The sequence below is a fragment of the Aphelocoma coerulescens genome, chromosome 9, assembly GCF_041296385.1.
Source record: "Aphelocoma coerulescens isolate FSJ_1873_10779 chromosome 9, UR_Acoe_1.0, whole genome shotgun sequence".
Classification (NCBI taxonomy): Eukaryota; Metazoa; Chordata; class Aves; order Passeriformes; family Corvidae; genus Aphelocoma; species Aphelocoma coerulescens.
The window spans coordinates 7,691,626-7,709,477 of record NC_091023.1 but is presented as its reverse complement, the minus strand read 5'-3'; the positions used below and the strand labels follow the sequence as shown (position 1 = coordinate 7,709,477).

Sequence of the window (17,852 nt, the reverse complement as noted above, 5' to 3'; positions counted from 1 at the left end):
TTGTTGGGGGTTTTTTGTCTTCTTCTATGTGCACCCCCCATCTCTGGCTTAAGTGTGTTTTTTGTCCTTTAATCTTAATTTGTTGACACTTTCTAATTAATTCTCAGCCTTTTCCCAGCAGGTTGAAATCACTTTATTGTCACTAGAATATGCCACTCTGCTAAGTGGCTTTTCACCCCAGCCACCTCCTGCCCCTTCTTGGTGATCTCTGCATTACATCTCTCTCCCAGATACTCTTCATTTATTCAGTCCCCGTTTCTTTCTTTCCTTCCCCAGCTGAGTTTCTCTTGTTTTCTGTTACCACACTAAGCAATAATAAATTCTTACCTATCTCTTTTTTTTTTTTTTTCTTGTCCCCAACTTCAGGCATTTTTGTTACTGATAACTAGAAGATCAGATGCAGTATCACTCTTCCAGAGAAGGACATTTCAGATTTAAATGTGTGACTTTAACTGTAATGATGAATGGCATTTGTTTTATATAAGTTTGTCCTGTTAAGATCTCCAGTGACAGAGCCTCCTCAGACAATCTAAGGCACATATCAGCTTTACAGATAGCAGGTTTGTTGGTTTCGGGCTTTTTTTTGTGAGGGTTTTTTTGTTTTTCCCTCATTACAGTCTTGTCTACTTTGTTTATCAGCAAGGAATCCAGTTATCATTGGCCTAGCACATTAGAAGGTGCTGGGATACTTTATTTCAAGCTCGGTAGTTCCCAAGGCTAAGAACAGGCATCAGTAGTCCACAGCTGGGTTGTGGTTTCTTTGCATCCTGACATACCTGTGCTTTATCTTCCTTCTTTGGTTCATAAAGGTGCCATGGCAACTGCCAAATCTACACTTTTAAGGAAAAAGTGCCTGATTGTGTTTCCACTGATTTCCCATGTATTCTGTTTTTAAGAAATAAGAACCTTGAAGAGCAGTGACTATACTTCTGTTCTCAAAATTGATGTGAACAAGTTACACTGTGAATATTGTACTTACTACACTGAAATAGCAGCTTGGTAGCCTTTGCTTAATTCTTTTATGAATTTGCTTGAGCTATGATGCTAGAACTGCTCAGCAATATGAACTGGTTATCACAGGTTCATATTAGAAGTGGAAATTTGTAAAGGATTATTGTTTTTGGATTTTCTCTATCTCTCTTGCTTTTGGGGATTGTAGACTAGAAATCCAAGTTTCAGGGCAAATAGTGATGCTTCTGTTATTCAGTGAAATATTTATTTTATTGCCAAAAATGCACGCTTTTTAAATTAAGACTGTTTTCATACATGTTTCCTCATAAGTTATATTTCTCCTTAAGATACTCCTTTTTTTTGTCTCTCTAGCCATGGAAGTTTCTACCCTTCCGTAATCATAAGCTCTTTTTGCAGATGGCCTCTTTCTCTTAAACCCAGTGTAGCTTCTCTGCTTGGAGAGGCAGTTAAACAACCTAATTTCTAGTTTGAGCTCAGAGAAATTTACACTCTGAAAAAGAATGTGTTGTGGTGAGTGGCAATTCCTATACCAGTCTTCGTATTATGGCAAAATCCATTTTATATGGTAGATTGACAGGCAGTGGGTCCAAAATGAGCGAGTCCAGAGATGCTGCTTTATTCTGCAGGTGGTTCCACTGAAAGCAGTGCTGGGTGCTCCCTGTGTACAGGAGAATAAAGCTAGCAGTAACACTGTGTGAAAATAATGCTGAGGCTGTGCAGTCAAGCACCTGGAAGCTGGCAAATGGCAGAATGGGTTTTGCTTTTTTGCTGGGCAGCCTTATCCCACTTGGTTGAGATAGTGTTTCACTCTGCTAAAAGGTGGTAGGTTCAGCTGCAAGTCATCCTTTTGTACTCACTTTTTCCTTGACTCTTTTCTCCCCAGTCCTGTGTGTCCATGAGTTGGTGTATTCTGTAGTTTTCCCCGGAGAGCCAGAGTGGAAACCCCCAGAGCACGCCAGTCCCTGTGTTCTCAGGTTCAGGTTTATGTTACCCTTTGAAGATAGCAGTGGAAAAGTCCTGTTAGCAGGACGGCACTGGATCAAAGCTCCCCCTCATCTGCTTTGGTTTGGCAATATACCTTCAGTCTTTCACTTTAAACTGCTTTGGGGTGGGACTGATGATCAAATCTGTCTTCAGGTCTGTTATCAAACCTGATTTTTGCTGAAAACCTCCAACACTAGAAGTGTGAGATGGAGCATTTCAGTCTTCAGTGCTGGAACTCAGGGTTGAGGCAGAGGAGATGTTATGCTTGAAGTTATTGACAGAATTGAACTTCATGTACAAGTACTGAGAGAATGTTTTCAGTTGATTAAATGTTAGTTGGTGATGAAATACAGAAGATAAAATGATGACACTACAAAGAGAATTTCTGTTGGTAATTTCCAGTGTAACCTCAGATCAGTTAGTGAAAGCTATACCTGTATTTTCCATGGTCATGCTTAAGAGAACACAAATTTCATTTTCGTACATGTGTCAAACTCGTATCATGAGTAACAATATAAGAGTATATCTCTGCCTTCTCTGAACATTTACTTCTGAAAGTAATGAACTTCAGATGTGGGATGTCTTTGAGCTGGGTTGGCTTTTTTTTCTAAGAAAAGGTTCGTATTAGCTCTGTCTCTGCCAATTTCTTATCACTGGTTGGCCAAACAAATTGTCTTCTTCCAGAGAAGTGATTTGTATGAAACCAAAATGTATTATGAACAAAGTAGGTAACATTAAAAAAGGATAACTTTTGTTTGAGAGTTTTATTTCTCACAACAGACACTTCAATTTTTACAACACGCTGTGTCCCCATTGGAAACGGGAATTCCATTTCTGCGTGTGTTGGTTCGGACACAACATTTAAAGGCGTGGTGTTCCTGCTTTTCAATAAAAAGTAACTATAAAAGTTAATAATATTCTTGTGTGTGCCACATATCTGCCTGTCTATTCACTGTGCCACTGAATGGGCCACAAAGCTTTGAGACAGCATCTTGAAGCTAAAAAAATCTGCTTCCTCCTCCCTCTGGTTTCAGCAAGCTTGACAGCTACAGTTTATTTGAGCAAGACAAAATGATTAATTTCTTTTAGATCCTGGTACTTTTCATCATTTCTTGTAGTGTTTACCTTTCATATTTTGGCGTTCTCTTAAGCATAGAGCCTGTAATTGCTCTCAAAAATATGTTCCTCTGTCCATCAAAACAGAACAGAATGTGGGGTTATACTAATGCCCTGTTCACATGTTCAAAACTGAAATGCTTTGTGCTTCTGAAAACTCCTCATTTTCAAGTGATTTGTATTACGTAAAATACACTATATGGAGAGGCTTTAAAAAGATCTTTATGAAAGTTAAAATAATTTTTAAAGGCTTAGGATCTTGGTTTGTTTAGAACCTGGTGCTCAAACAAGTGCAACCCAGCAGCGCGTTTGGTGTTTGTGTACTGTCAGCAACAGCTTCTCTTCCAGCCTCGCTTTTTGAGCTTTTATATTCTTTGCAGTGTTAACTGCCACCCTGCTGAATTAGCTCATGCACTTAAAATTTTGTAATATTTTGACACTGGTGATGTCAAAGGCTGCCACTTCTCATTAAACAGGCAGTGTTGGGGTAAGTGACTTGGGTTAGGTTGGCATGGAAATGTGTGCCTTGGCTCCTGAAGAAATACCAGTTAATTTCTTGATTCGTACTTGAGTTTCACTGCACTGGAAGGTCTCCTCATCACATGTGTGGACTCACTCTATCTTTGTTGTTTTAACTAAAGCAATTGCTTTAATGTGCTGTGTTGTAGCCATGACTCCAGCCCTGCTCCATGCATGCTTACCATATGTGTAAACAATTTGCTGATTTTAGTGGTATGACCTGATGGCCTCTGCTTGTATAAACAAATGAAGGCCAAAGTTCAGAGAGATCAGAAGGGAAACTTTAAACATCCTGCAAAATCTGCAGTCCATTAAGTCTACGTTAGTATTTGGTTACAGCCAATCCTTTTGTACTTCTGAGTAATTTGTTCATGGCATGTTTGGGAAAGGAGGGATGGCTTCACCTGGGGCTTGGACTTACACTGAGAAACCAGCTTCAGTGGTATTTTCTTGGCTTGGGAAGGCAATGCTCACACATGCTTCACTTTTCATTTAGATTGTGGTTTGGAAGTCAGAGTTGTGGGGACCTTGGCCAAAGGGCTGTAGTGTGCAAAGGATGTATGATATCATGAAGGACGTGTGACCCACAGGCAACAGAATGAAATGTGTGGCAAGGGAGGAGAAAGAGCAAGAGGCTAAAGTGAGAAGTGCCAGCAAGATCTAGGAAGATGTACTTGAAAGAGCAAATGTGAAGAAGGCTCTAGTGCTTAAAAGGAAGAGAGAAAGCAGACAAGTCTGGGAAGAGGGTTAAAGAAAAAAGATGCTGAGATTTTGACAGAAGGAAATAAGCCTTGATGTAGTAAGCCAAGTAGCACATGGAAAAGAAGGGTCAGGACTATCCATACTCCTGAATGACCAGACATCCCTCCTGTACTTTCTTTACTTTCATCACCAGTTTTTCTGGAAGGAGTGCAGGAGCTCCGATTCCAACCCCCAGCTGCATGGTAGGGAGTGAAAATTCACCTGGCTCCTCCTGGTGTTAAGCACAGCTATGCTGAGCTTTCCTGGCCACTGCTTGTAACTGCTTGTTTTTGTAAGTCAGACTAAGAGCCTGTATAAGTCAAAGAACCTGACAAATGTTCCCTGTGTTTTTAGTATGAACTTTGCAGGAATCACTGTGATGCTATTGGCATCTCCCAGGATTTTTTGTCATTCATGACTTTACAAATGGAGTTTTCAATTTGTGTAGAAATGAGTGAACTGTTAATACTTCTGCATCTGAGAGGCTGAATTAATGCTGCATATTTTTGAGTGACATATTCTTAATTTCTGATAGACTTTTATAAGTTCTTAAAATTTTTTTCCTCAGTTTTCTGAACTTACTGTAAATTTAAATCTGTTACTGCTATGTAATAGATCTTGTGTCCTCTAAAATAATTTGCTGAACTTCCAGGTATTACTGATCATCAGGAATATGTTCAAGGCATTTTATAATTTCATTTCAAGAATAAAGCAGAAACTAAATCATCTGTGATGTAAATGTTTTCAGAGTCCTGCATGTAACTTGATGTACTTGAATTGCTGGAGTTCCAACCTTCTAGCGTCATCCCCAGCAGCATTTCTGATAAGAAACTCTGATAATAATTCTGAAATGCAATTCTGTTAACTGGGCAGCATCTGTATGCAAGCAGCGGCTTCCCAAGAATGTGATTTTTTTTTTTTTTCCTAAATCACTTATGCAGAGGAAGTTCCAGACTTCCTCTGGCCCATTTTTTCCCCAGCACCTTTAATACATAATGCATACATAGGCTATATTCATGTTCATGTTCATGTTCATGAAAATAAGTTTGTCTTTAAAACAGAACAGAACTGGAACAAACCAGTATGGTTTGGACTTTGTATCGAAGTGGGTGATGCTTTCAGCAGCTTCCCTGGCCACAGAGCAGCAGTTGTGTGCTTCTCCTTACCCACGTGCTGCTGCTGTGGCTCATGATGCCCCAGCTCCAGCCTGGGGTAAATGTGAGGTGCTGCACACGAGTCATTAGTGGTGACAGCTCTGCAGAGAAGGAGCTGAAGGAGGAATTGGCCTGGGGAGAAAAAAAACGAGCCTGGGAAGGGGTGTCTGTGCATGAGAGGCCTCTCTGGCAGTGTTTGGCTGCTGTCATTAGAGGTTCTCTATTAGAGAGCCTTCTGTGCTGCTTTGGGAGCAAGAGCAGCCATTACCCTGTTGTGGTGGATGGGTTTCTCAGCAACCCACAGGAAAGTGCTGGTCAACAAATCCCACGGCTCCCAGGAACTTCTCATCAGCTGGAGCTACCATCTGCTTTCTGTTCCCCAGATTTCTGTGCTGATATAAACTTCCTTAAAATGGCAATACAAAGAAGCATTTTGTGTGTGAAATGTGAGTGTAAAATCAAAGGGTCACTTTGACCATGGTACACTAAATCACTTATTCCCCATTATTGTGAATTACTGTAATTTTGATTTAACAGAAATTAAATTCACTCTAAGTTACTCATTTGCTTTTTAAGACACCTTAACAAGTTATTGCAGTAGGCATCTTATGTTAAATAGGGAAAAGATTTGCTTTCCCAGGTAGAAAGTAACAAAGCATTTTGTAGAATTTATTGTTTTCTCCTTGCTGACAATTCCTTGCAATAACAAATGTCCTAGTTTGCTATTTTCCCTGTTGTATGCTTAGCTACCCTTATAAGCAGGATAAGCTGTAGCCCCAAAACCCCCTCAGTTAGCATCTTCTGGTTATGTTCTCAGTACACAATTACCTTTGCAGTGGTAATATTTAAAAGAGAGATTAGGCTTTTAAACTAGAGCTTTTGGCTAACTCTGCATAATTAGTTTTTGAAGTAATGCATGAAAGGAGGTGTTTGGTAGGATCTGCTCTTGGAGCAGGGGAAAATGAAAACCCAGTGTTCTCTCTTCTTGAGAAGTTGCTCAGTACTAAGAAAAGAAGAAAACCCCATTTATATAACCAATACAAGAACACACGTTAAGTGTAAAAAAACTTTGTTTTTCAGGCTTTTAGGATCAAGATTTTGGGCCAAAAAGGCAGATGCTAAATCAATTTCCCAATGCTAATCTTACAGTAATGTTCTGATCCTCTGTGGAGCTCAGCAAGGCCGTGTGCTTCTCTGAAATTCTCTGGCTGCTGGGAAGTGGTATCTCCTTGTGCAAGGAAGTCTTCTCTGCTTTAGATGGAGAAGGAGAAGTGTCTCCTTTTCATGAGCAGGTGGACAATACTGTTTCTCTAGTTTCTCTGCAAGGAGTATGATAAGATGTTTTTTCAGGAGTTGGGGAAGAAGAGTGCTTTGGTGTCCTTCTCTGAGTGGACAGCTATAAATTGTCTCTTACTCATTCTTTCCTTCTTTAATCTGCAAATGATACTGTCTCTGTTCACACAGGGGCTCTGTTCAGCTGATTCTGCCAGTTGTTTTGCAAAAACAGTATTTTAAAATCGTCTTTTGAGATAAAATGTGAGAAATGACCTTTGAAGAAATTGGGGTAAACCAAGTGAGTCGTACAAATGCAATTGTGCAAAGCTGTCTAGGTGTCTTGAACACAACTAGATTTTACTTGATCCCCTGAATAAACCCTAAAATTCTTGGGTTTTTAAAAAAGAACAATTTTCTTTGACTGTCAAGAAGTCACTAGTTTCATTTAATGTGGAAAATCATGATAAAGCTGATTCAATTGTAGAGCTCTCCTTTGACCTTGCAGAATAAGAAGCAGACAAAGAGATGGATTTTCAGGTGGTAGAGGGGGGAGGTACTGACTAAAGGCCCTTCTGGATCTTCTTGCTGCCAGTGCTTAGAAAGACCTGATCTGCTTCTGTTTCTCTGTCCAAGTTAGTTGCAGTCACAGGAGTTTTTAGGGGCTCTTTGGCTTGGTTTGACAGCTTTTTACTCTGTTCTACCTAGAGTGCAGTAAATGGGTAAGCAGAGAGAGCCTTTTCACGGAAGGGCTGATGTTCTGTATTACACAGCACTTCCAAAGAATGAAGTGTTCTGGATTAAGCAGGATTAGACCTGTAATTTTTCTGATCTTTATCTGTTCTTTAGGTAATAACTTCCACCTTTTGGTGCATTATAATTTCACAAATAAGCTTCTGCAGACAGAGCCAAACTATCTGTGTCCCAAATGGGCCATCCAAGATGAATGATATGTATATTTCATCTATATCTATCTATATAGCTATATATATATAATCTCATTCTTATCCCTTTTAGAGCCTTTCTTGAAATTCTCATAGAACGCATTCAGCTATTTTTGGAAAGGTGAAACCAAATCCTTTATTAAACATGGAATTGTGTGGTGCAGACAGCAGTCTCCAAAGATGTTACTACTCTTTTTGCCAGGTAATTGTAGCAGGGAATTCAGTGCCTCCTGGGGCACTTCTGCCAGCGGTCTCCAGTCATTTCCCGCCTCTCAGGGAAAACAATGAGCAGTAAATGATTTCTGGTTTTAATTAGGCTGACAAGGATGTGCCCTGAAGTACATTAGAAGGCACAGTCATTAAGTGTGGAGTCCCTGGAGGCATTTCCTGCCTGTGCCTTGGGGCTGCCCATGTCCTGGGATTTGCTGGTATGCAGCATCAAACACCTATATTTTCACTTATATAGTCAACGTTATGTACAGTAGATTCCATTACAGAGGGGACCTCGTCTAGTCTGTGCTTCCCCTTGATCCCGGCTGGAGATCTAGTGTTCAGATAAAGACTAAATTAAAAATCTAACAAGAATTTTGGCTTTTGATATTAGAAACTGTAACAAAGAATAGGATGATTAGACAAGTGAATATATATGATGATTATTTCATGGAAGGGAGTGTAATGCTTTTTAGTTGTCTGAAGGTGGGAATGTGTGGGAGTAAGGGCAGTCCAATAGGTTTTGAAATTTAGATACTTCAGAGAACCTGATGAAAGAATCCCTTCTGAAAAACTTGTATGTTGGTGAAGTCAGGCAGTTCTTTTGGGAGCCTTTTTTTAAAAACAGGCAAGAAAAGGTGGAAGCAAATGGTCAGGTTCTAAGTTGGGAGGAGATTATTAGTATGATCTCTGCTGGGATCTACTCTGCTCAGTACAGTAACAGTGAACTGGAAAATAAGGTGAAGTAATTTACACACAATCTTTCACGGTAGATAAATCCAAATTGGACTCTGAGCAGAATCCTGCAGTAATTAACTTGACAGTAAAGAAGTAGGTGAAGTTTGGTGATGTCATCTGCCCAGTGATGTGTAACAGGATGGGGTGAGGGGAGCAAATGTGCTTCTGTGTGGTGTGTGAGGAGTTCTGTGCAGGATGAACTGTTGCCATCTTGAAAGAGATCCTGGAGACATTGTGCCTAATATGATGAAAATGTCACTAATGAGTCACCCCCAGGCTGAATGTGATGTTGTGAACTGGGACAGAGCAGGGAACTGGTGATGTTATTGTGGCCAGCTTGTGTCTTGAGTACCACGTGCTCTTGTCCACACCTGCCCTCTCCTACCCCTTCTCCCCAGATGTTAAAACATGTAAATAAATACTAAACAAAATAAATACTAAAAATTAATAGGCTGAATAGGAAGAAAAGTATGGCTTCTGCACAAGGAAAGAATAAATAAACCTGGATCTGACCAATAGTCCCCCTACATCTGTATCCTCGACAGCTACAATTACTAGCTGGCTAAGGGACAGTGTGGGAGCTGGGTAAGCTTAGAGGGAGAGCAATCCCTTTCTTTCCCCGATTCCTCTGAAGCTTTATTTCATCTGGGTGATCCCTTAGCCTCTATTCATCTGGATTTCGTACTTAGCCAGATGTATATGTGTTTAGGAACCCTTAATAGTTAGTTTCCTAAACTTTCTGGTCTCCTTTTGTGGAGCTGTGTAAGCTTTTTGCATCCAGAGCACGTTGTGGCAGCTTACATATGTGTTATGTGACAAAACACCTCTCTTGGTTTGTTTTGGCTTAACTCTTCAGTCTGAAAAAGAAATAACTGCAGAGAATATTAAAAAAATGTCTGTGCATTCATAAATGGCACAGAAAAAGTCACTGTGGAAGGTTCTGTGTCAAAATCTGATGACTGAGGTGTTCCAGTGAAATACCAGGTGCCTTATTTAAAAAAAAAAAAAAAAAAATTGAAAAAATCAGTCCTATAAATTATTGCAGTGAGATTATGTGAAAATCAAAAGTATAAATGGGCTTGAAAAGGAATGAAATATATTCTTAGAGGATCTACTGATATTGGTTGAATGTGGCAGTTCGGTTACATCCTTCAGCACAGGAAGTATCATGAAATGGAAAACAAAATAGCGCCAGGCAAGCTATCATAAAATAATCTGCTCATAAAAAAAAGTTGAAATTTTATATGGTGCTTCCTCATGTATTAAAATAAATACAAGATTTAGCTATATGTTTTTTGAAACACCTGAAGGTAATAGAAGTGGATCTGTGATAAGCACATTCCATGATCTCTGACAGGAGAGACAGGATAACTTGATATTTAGTAAAATGTCAGGTATTTCTGAAGACCACTAAAGCTGCTACAGGAGTTGCAGCAGGGATTACAGGTTTGTCTGGTCAGGTAAGGTGAATTTTATTTCCACCTCACCTCTATGAATAAGATGAAAATAAAATATGGAAATACTACTGCTAGAATTATTTGATACTCTGTTTCTCACATGTGTTTTCCATTACCAAGCAAATGCTTAAAATAGTTCCAGGAGACCGAAAACAAGTTTTTGTCAGACACAGTTTATAAAATAGTTTCAACCACTTAAAATGGAAACAGCTTAAAATGGATTATTATAGGTAAGCCTAAAAACTGCCCTCAATAAAGATTAGACCATGGCAGTATTCCTGCCGTTGCTTGGTAGTGAAGTTAATTCTGTCTTTTTTCTTGAGCTGAATATGGGCATCTGTTCATACTTAGGTAACCTTTAGACCTAAAAGGAAGCTGTGCATGTTGTTTGCAGGCATCCTTATGGCTACTCACCAGCTGTTCATTCAGAACTGGTCATCACAAACACACTGTAAATGTAAAACCTCCCCTGGTGAAGAAAGGCAGCAGATCCTTTGCCTTCTCTCTCACTGAAGAAAGTAGATGGGAAAATATTCTGCTTAGAATTAAGTGCCTTATTAGGCCTGAACTAAAAATCAGCTGTTAATTCAAACCCAGCACCAGTGCTTCAGCATAGCAAGGGAAGCAAATGCTGCCTCCTGACTAATTTTAGATTGACTTCATTAGACACAATTTTGTATGAGTTATGTTGGCACTGATCAAATAACTGGTACAGTATCTGAAATAGGAGTTGTATTGAAAAAATAGGGGAAAACTGCTATTGCTAAAATTGCTGATAGGTATCCTTGAAATGGCTCACTTTAGGTGGGTTTTCTCTGACTTAGAGTAAATCTGCCCTTTCTGGTCTGCTTACACTGTGTGTATGTGGATTGATTCCTTTTAAAGATATTTTTTTAATATCCTAAATATTTGGTGACTGACACCAGTCTGCCCTGCCTTGTTCCTGCTTACATTTGGAGACTGATGCTCCATGATGCATCCTTAAAGCATCGTTCAGCATGGGACAAAAGCTGCCTCTTGCCTCATGTCCTTGCAATGCTGTTGGTCTAAGCCTTGTTGTAAGTTGGCTTTCAGTGGGCTGGTTGGCTTTCATTGCTGCTGAATCTGAGGGCAAGCAATGAAGCATCAGGACATCTTTCTGGCAGTCAGTGAGGTTAGTGTGACTCTCTGTTGGAAATCCTCACTTCCACCAAAGCATTGCTAACAAATACATCTCTGAAATAGCATCCCAATGAAGGTGTCTATTAGCAACACTTTGCTATCTAAAAAAGATGGATTAAAAGAAAAAAGAAACACATTTATTTTTAACTTACCTCTTTTTTAACCTGAGAAGTTTATTGGAAAAGATACTGAGTTTTAGAAAAATTAGCTATGGATACCTTGGATCCGTGAACCAGCTGGGAGTAGTTCATTTGCAGATTGACTTATCTGCCAGCAGCCTTAATCTATTTGACATCCATTGATGCAGTTCATTAAAGAAGGTCACTTTCTTGTTATTGCCTGAATTGGAGCTTAAGATTCCAAACTGCCCAACTTTGGCAAGGTCTTACATTCGGTAACCAAGCCTTCTCCCAGCTCAGAATGATACCACCACCCCCTGCCTTGTTTCTTCCAGGTTTTATCCTTCAATAGCACCAGATGTTCAACAAGCTTATGTTTTCAGCAAACCTCCTGGGCCTGTTTATTCTCAGACTGTTGCACTGCAGTGTTGGGGGGTCAGCAGTTGACCTATTAAAAAAAAAGTAGTTGATTTCAGGGGAAAATTAAATGCCTGAAGTGACAGGTGAAAGCAGTGTGTGTTTTTAATGTTTAATTCTGTGTGAGAGAGTGAATGAGGGATGTTTTGTTGTTGGTACCTAGTGATGAGTTCTTGAAATTTAAAAAAAAATCAAACCGTGGTATTTAATTAATTGAGCAGGAGAAATTGCAGCAGCTTCTACACAAGAGTTTCAACCATTTGGGTTTTTTTACCATTCGAGTTTTTTTATTTGGATGGTTGTTTTAAATTCAGCGCTGTTTCAATTCACTTTCCCTCAGGAGGTTTTGTGTTTCTGAGGTAGGGAGGCAGGGGACCACCCCTTCAGCTGCTGGGGTTGTGCTGCTGGTGCTGATGCAGCCCAAGCACTGGGCCAGCCTGTGTTAGGTGAGAACTGGAACAGCTTCTCTGGCCTCCTGGCCAGTTTTCCCTTTTTATTGAGGTTTGCAAGGTGTCATACAGGCCACTATGACAAGTCAAATTCAACTTGGTACCTGGTTCACCCTTCTGGCTTTCCATTCTTTGGTTAAGCCCGTAGTTTCAGCATTAAGATCTCTTTCAGAGCTGAGTGTGTGTCCTGCTAAAGGAGTTACCTGAGCTTTGTATCTTTTCTACTTTATTATTTTTGTGTCTCTTAAATTCTCTTTTTTTCCAAGTGTTGTTTATTACACCCTGTAACTTGGCAGTGTGGTCTGTGCAATCCTCTTCTACACTCCCTGCTGCTGTTTTATTGAGTGCAAGTGACCTCTTCAAAAACAAATAATGTAACAGTGATGTGAGGATGTCAGGGCTTTGAAACACTTCATATTCTTCCTTGATGTTCAGGTCCCAATAAAGTGCCAAAAATGCCCAGGAAGGGAAGTGATAACATGTTGTACACATCACACAAGGGACTTGACTGTGAAAAACATTGGTTTTCTTTTAACGTTGATGTTTTGGGTTTATTGTCTAGGTGCAATTGAACAAAATGGTGAACTACCCCTTCCCCCCCCCCCGCCCCGTGTACTTGGGGTCACTTATGGTGTTCTGGCCATAGTTTGCTTTTCATCCTTTGCAAGCATTGAACTTGCTTTCCCTTGGGAAAGTGAAAATATTGGAAATAAGCAGTGTTGTCCAATGACATTTAATACTTGACTAGATTGCTCCCTGAGCATGGGAGCTACATTTAGATACTGGGGCTGTGTTGAACATACTGAGTTAAGCTTCAAGAAAAGCATGTAAAATCACACAGCATAATTCTTTGTGTTATTTACAGAGCTCTTGTTCTGAAGTATCTGAGAGAGTAACACATATTTTAATGAAACTGTAATAAATCCTGGACTGAAAAGAAAGAAGGATAACTTCATAGTATGGTCACCTTGGGCTATAGGATGATTTTGAAGATAGACTTATTAAATGTTTTTTCATTAAGAAAATTATTTGAGCTTCATATTGGGATTGACTCCCATTTAAATAGACATCAGCATACTTAAAAAATAAGAAACATGAAAAATGGACAGAAGAGGCTTTTGTATAAGAACCAGTTTTATCAGATACATTTTCTTGTTGCTACTCTTTATTTTTGAAGCATTTGTTGCATAAGCGCTCAGTGCAAACTTTTATTTGCTATTAAATTCTATTACAAAGTTCTTTTGACTGGAGTACTACTGTGTTAGAAACACAGACTCTATTATTAAGACACGTCCTACTTGACGTTGCTTTATTACAAGGGAACTTTTTGTGCAGAAAATGGTTGTCTGTCATGCTTCAGGTAGCTGTGATTACTGCAGCGTTAACGTGGCCATATGCTCCTAGAAAGTTCATAAGGCAAGGAAAAAAGCTTGGCACTTCTTGAGCTAAAGAGCTTGTGTTGGAATGAGGCCAAGCTAAACACCTCCAGGTTTATGATTTGCATCTCTCCTCAGCTGTTGGGGTTCCCTGGGATTTGTACCGTTGCTCAGGGGCTGCCTGCAGGCACTATGGATCCTACTGTCAAGTAGAACAAATATATGGAGAGCACCTGGGGAGAAATAAAATTCTTATTCTTTGACCTTTTTAAGAGAAATTTTATTGCATCTGCCTTTACAAACAGTTCCTGTAGGTGCGTGATTCCCGTTTTCCATGAGAGGAAGTGTTGAGAAATGTGTGGGTGAATCCACGCGTTTTTCCCTTGCTGTTTAAATGTGCGCTTCAGTGTTAGATTTTAAAAGTATGTGTAAACCAACCAGCAAACCATAAATCCTTATTAAAACTTACTGGAACTGTTGAAATGTGTATTTTTCTTGAAATCACACTCAGGCCTTGTTTGTTTCTTTGGGTTTTGTTTAAAAAAAGTTCAGAAAAGTTTGTTTTTCAGAAAACTCCACATCAAGTCTTATGTCAGATTTTTCTCTCCCTCTCCATACACCTACATATTTTTATAGGTATAAATAGTAACCATAATGTTCTTGAGCTTGAATAACACTTTTCTTAGTCCATCAGAGATGAGGTTGCCCTCTGTACTCAGCTGTTAGCTGCCTTGCTCCCCTCCCTGCATGGTTCAGTGCTCCTTGCTGAATGCTCCTCCAGCCAGAAACCACATCATGCTCTAGCAGTTGGTATTCAAGGAAAAAAATGATGAGAAAGAGTCTTTTGAGTATGCATGTGCAGGGCCCAGCAGGAGCTGCTGGTTAGAAGGAAAATATGAACTAGAAGTTGTATGTTTTAATAGTGAGGGTAATTTATTATCCTTTGGAACTCTTTTATCAGGATATGCAGTAAATTGCCCGGTTGTGTGGCTTTTAACATTTAAGTTCATCTACCTTGATACAGCTGCTAATTCTGCTTACTGGATCAGAGGCAGGAGTTGCAGGGTGATTTTTCCGTGGGAGCACAACTGAGCACCTTTGGAAATGCCCCCCTGGCCACTGGAGTAGTTCGTAGCTATGGCAGCCGAGGTGACTCTGCTGTTGCTGCTCAGAGCCACGTTTACAGCTGTGACAAGGCACATAATGTGGCCATTGTGTTCTCCATTCCGAAATGGAAAATTAGTGCAGGCTGGGGATCTGTCAGTTCCTGGGCACGGTGAGGCAGCTGCTCCTCTCCCTCCGTATCAGATCTGGAAGTTAAAGGTTTTCAGGTACACATGCAGCAAAGTAACCCTTAATACTGGGTCATTTTCATGGCCAGCTGGATAAAGCACAAAGGCTGTGACAGATTTTTGGTGTGCAGAGCCTCTGATGCCCTTGAGTAATGCCTGGCTGACATCTGCTTCCATGGATCCCTGTGCAGGACAAGGGCTGGTTTGAGAGATCTGTACCATGGGGTTCTTGTCTCTTTGTCATTAAATACCATGTACTTGCTAACATTTCTTTCAGACAGCAGCTAATGGAATTAAGGGTATTTTATGTCATCTCTACATCAATAATGCAAAGTGGGCCACATCAAGAATTGATTTTTTTGGTGTGTGTTTGGGGAAGGAAGTGGAAAGATAATTTAACTCTTGACAGTGAGAGATTTCTTTCTGTTACTCCAGTTTGATGTAGCTTCTGGTTGTGACCTTGAAGTCACATCTAGAAGCAAGGAGGCTAATTAGTAGAATTTTGTAATTACTTTGGATGACTCCATGCAGCAAAATCAATACCCCTGGAGCAAAGCAAGTTGTACTGCAAAGACAGGTTAGTGTGTAGGGCTATTCCGGTTGTACTGCTGTGCTGCATAGGTTGTAATATCAGTATTTTATTGTGTCTGCAATCTGGGTGTTGGTTGGTTGAGTTTGTTTGGTTTTGAGGTTTTTTTTCCTCCATGGGGTAGCCTGTGAGCAGAATTGTTAATTTTTCCATGTGCTATTTCCACGGCTGTTCTCCTTCAGTCAGAAAATCAGCAATTCTATTTGCTGGTGCCAAGTTTGCTGTGTCCTTTGAGAGGATCAGTGGCATCCTCTAAGCTACCTCCATAAAGGAGGAATAACTTGAACTTGCCTGTGCCTTTGCAGATGGTGAGGGAATGCCCTGACCATGCAGAAATAATCCAAGGCAGGAGCATATCCAAAAGGAGAAGGCAATTCCATGGGGCAGTAGAGAGCACTGGCAGTGTTTGCCATTTCTAGATAAGCAAGGAATGGATTTTTATAAGCTGCAGGTTTGGTTGACAAAACTTCCCCTGAAGGCTGACAGGAAGCTTTTAATTCAACACTGAGCATTGCAAAGGTCTGGAGTTTGTATGCATGAGCTGCCATACACCTGCTTGGGTTTGTTTGCCCTGGGTATTAAGTACTGAAAAAACAGTGTTGATGTGTTTATTTCTACAATTTGATTTTTTTGTTTTGCACATTGTAAATATATATTCCAACGTTTGTAACAAACGCGTATTTGGGGACATGATGTGCAAGAACTGATGTTTTTAACGTATCATTGTTTTTTAAAGCGAAAAAGATTTCAGGTGAAGCTTTTGCTTATCTCTGTGGTACTGAAAACCTTCTGTTCAAGATGCAGCATTTTTATGTAGCAAGTACTTCAAAAATCTTATGGCCATTACTGCTAAGTCACAGTTTAATGCAGATTATTTATTTGTTGATGGAAAGGTAGCATTTAGGTAGCATTTCCAGATTAATATATTTCTTTTTTCTTTGTTTTATAGGGTGATAAACGTAAGCGGGATTTCTCTTTCATGCTGTTTTCTAGTGGTTTTTATTCCTTGTATTTGCAAATGGGGTACTAAAACATGAGGACAGGCATTTTGGTGCTGAAAATCTCCCTGTATATATCATTCATTTCAAGAGAAAACTTTTTGGTAGGCTGAATCTTGTGTCTTGATAGAGATGCTTAGAAGGTCCATTTTGATTTTAGACAAGGGCTTCAACCGTGTCTCTTGCAGCTGAAGAGACATGCAATGTCTCTTCATTCAGTATGAATGCGTTGGATGCCTGTTACATAGCACAGAATATTGTCTTTTATTAAATATTAAAGGTTCTAATTCCATGCTGTGCTACAAACAGCTCCAGGGTTTCCTGGTATTTCTGCAGTTCACACAGGAACTGTTTGTGTGTTAGGCCACCCGGTGTTTCTGGGCACTGGTGTAGTACAGAAGTCAAACTTCAGTGTCCTCAGGTTTAGTTTAGCAAAGGCGTTCTGGCTTTTCCCATTCTCCAAAGTGCCAAAGCCATGGCCATGTACTAAGTGCCACTCTCAGTTCACAGCATCATCTCTATTTACCAAATTCTTCCGATGTGTGCCTAAATTCATTGGAAGTCAACAACACATAGGCACGTGCTTGATGACTCTCCTTGAGGACCTCCTGGTGTCTGGCCAAAATCTGTAGAAAGAGCCCAACCCACCTGTGGCAGGAGCTGGTGACAAGCCCATCCTGCTGAGCCAGCTGATTCATCATTACCGACAGAGCTGAGGGATCCTGGCTCTCCTCTTGGTGCACCCTGCATTAAGGTAATAGGCTGTGATTATAGACTGACTTAGCCAGTTTGAAAAAAATCAAACCCACAAGCCCTTCTCAGCCTTTCATCAAATATTCTTTTGCTGATGCTGACAGAAAGGAGAGCAGGCAAGCTATGAATACACTTACCCTCTTTTAAATTTGTCTGTGGCGATGCAGACTCTCATCCTTGCCCATTGACACACGGAGCAGACGTGCTCCTGCCTGCAGCCTTGCTGAATTGACAGTCTCTGTCACCAGTCTGTGCTATCAGCCCATCATATGGTCATATTTTTATTCTGCTGGCAAATCTGCCCCATCAAGATCATTGATGGAAAATGTCAAGTTTTTGTTTCTTCTGATGCTTCATCTTCCTGTGATGTATTTAAGTTTATGATAATGGATTTTTAATTTATTGCATGCTGTTTAATGTACGTGGCAAGGAGATGTGCACTCATGGGACTGGGATATCAGCCTTTGCGAGCACACAGGTACTGGAACTCTGGAGTAAGTGCCTGTTTATTGGTGGGTTTACATGTACTGAAATATTAAAAATGATATATATTCTAGGATTATTTTTTGTCATTGCAGACACAAGTAAAGA

At 40.1% G+C, this 17,852-nt stretch overlaps 1 protein-coding gene across 6 annotated transcripts in view; it reads left to right on the top strand.

Annotated features, from left to right (window-relative positions):
• Positions 1-17,852, top strand: part of SPSB4 (splA/ryanodine receptor domain and SOCS box containing 4) — a 79,564-nt gene that overhangs the window by 27,983 nt on the left and 33,729 nt on the right. The window contains exon 3 of one of the 6 annotated variants that reach the window (XM_069024595.1): positions 367-5,138. The exons of the other annotated variants lie outside the window; for them this stretch is intronic. Within the exon in view, the coding sequence (XP_068880696.1) occupies positions 367-389 (23 nt within the window). The 3' untranslated portion in view covers positions 390-5,138. Of the gene's footprint in view, positions 1-366; positions 5,139-17,852 lie in introns of those variants that run through there. 6 annotated transcript variants of the gene reach the window in all.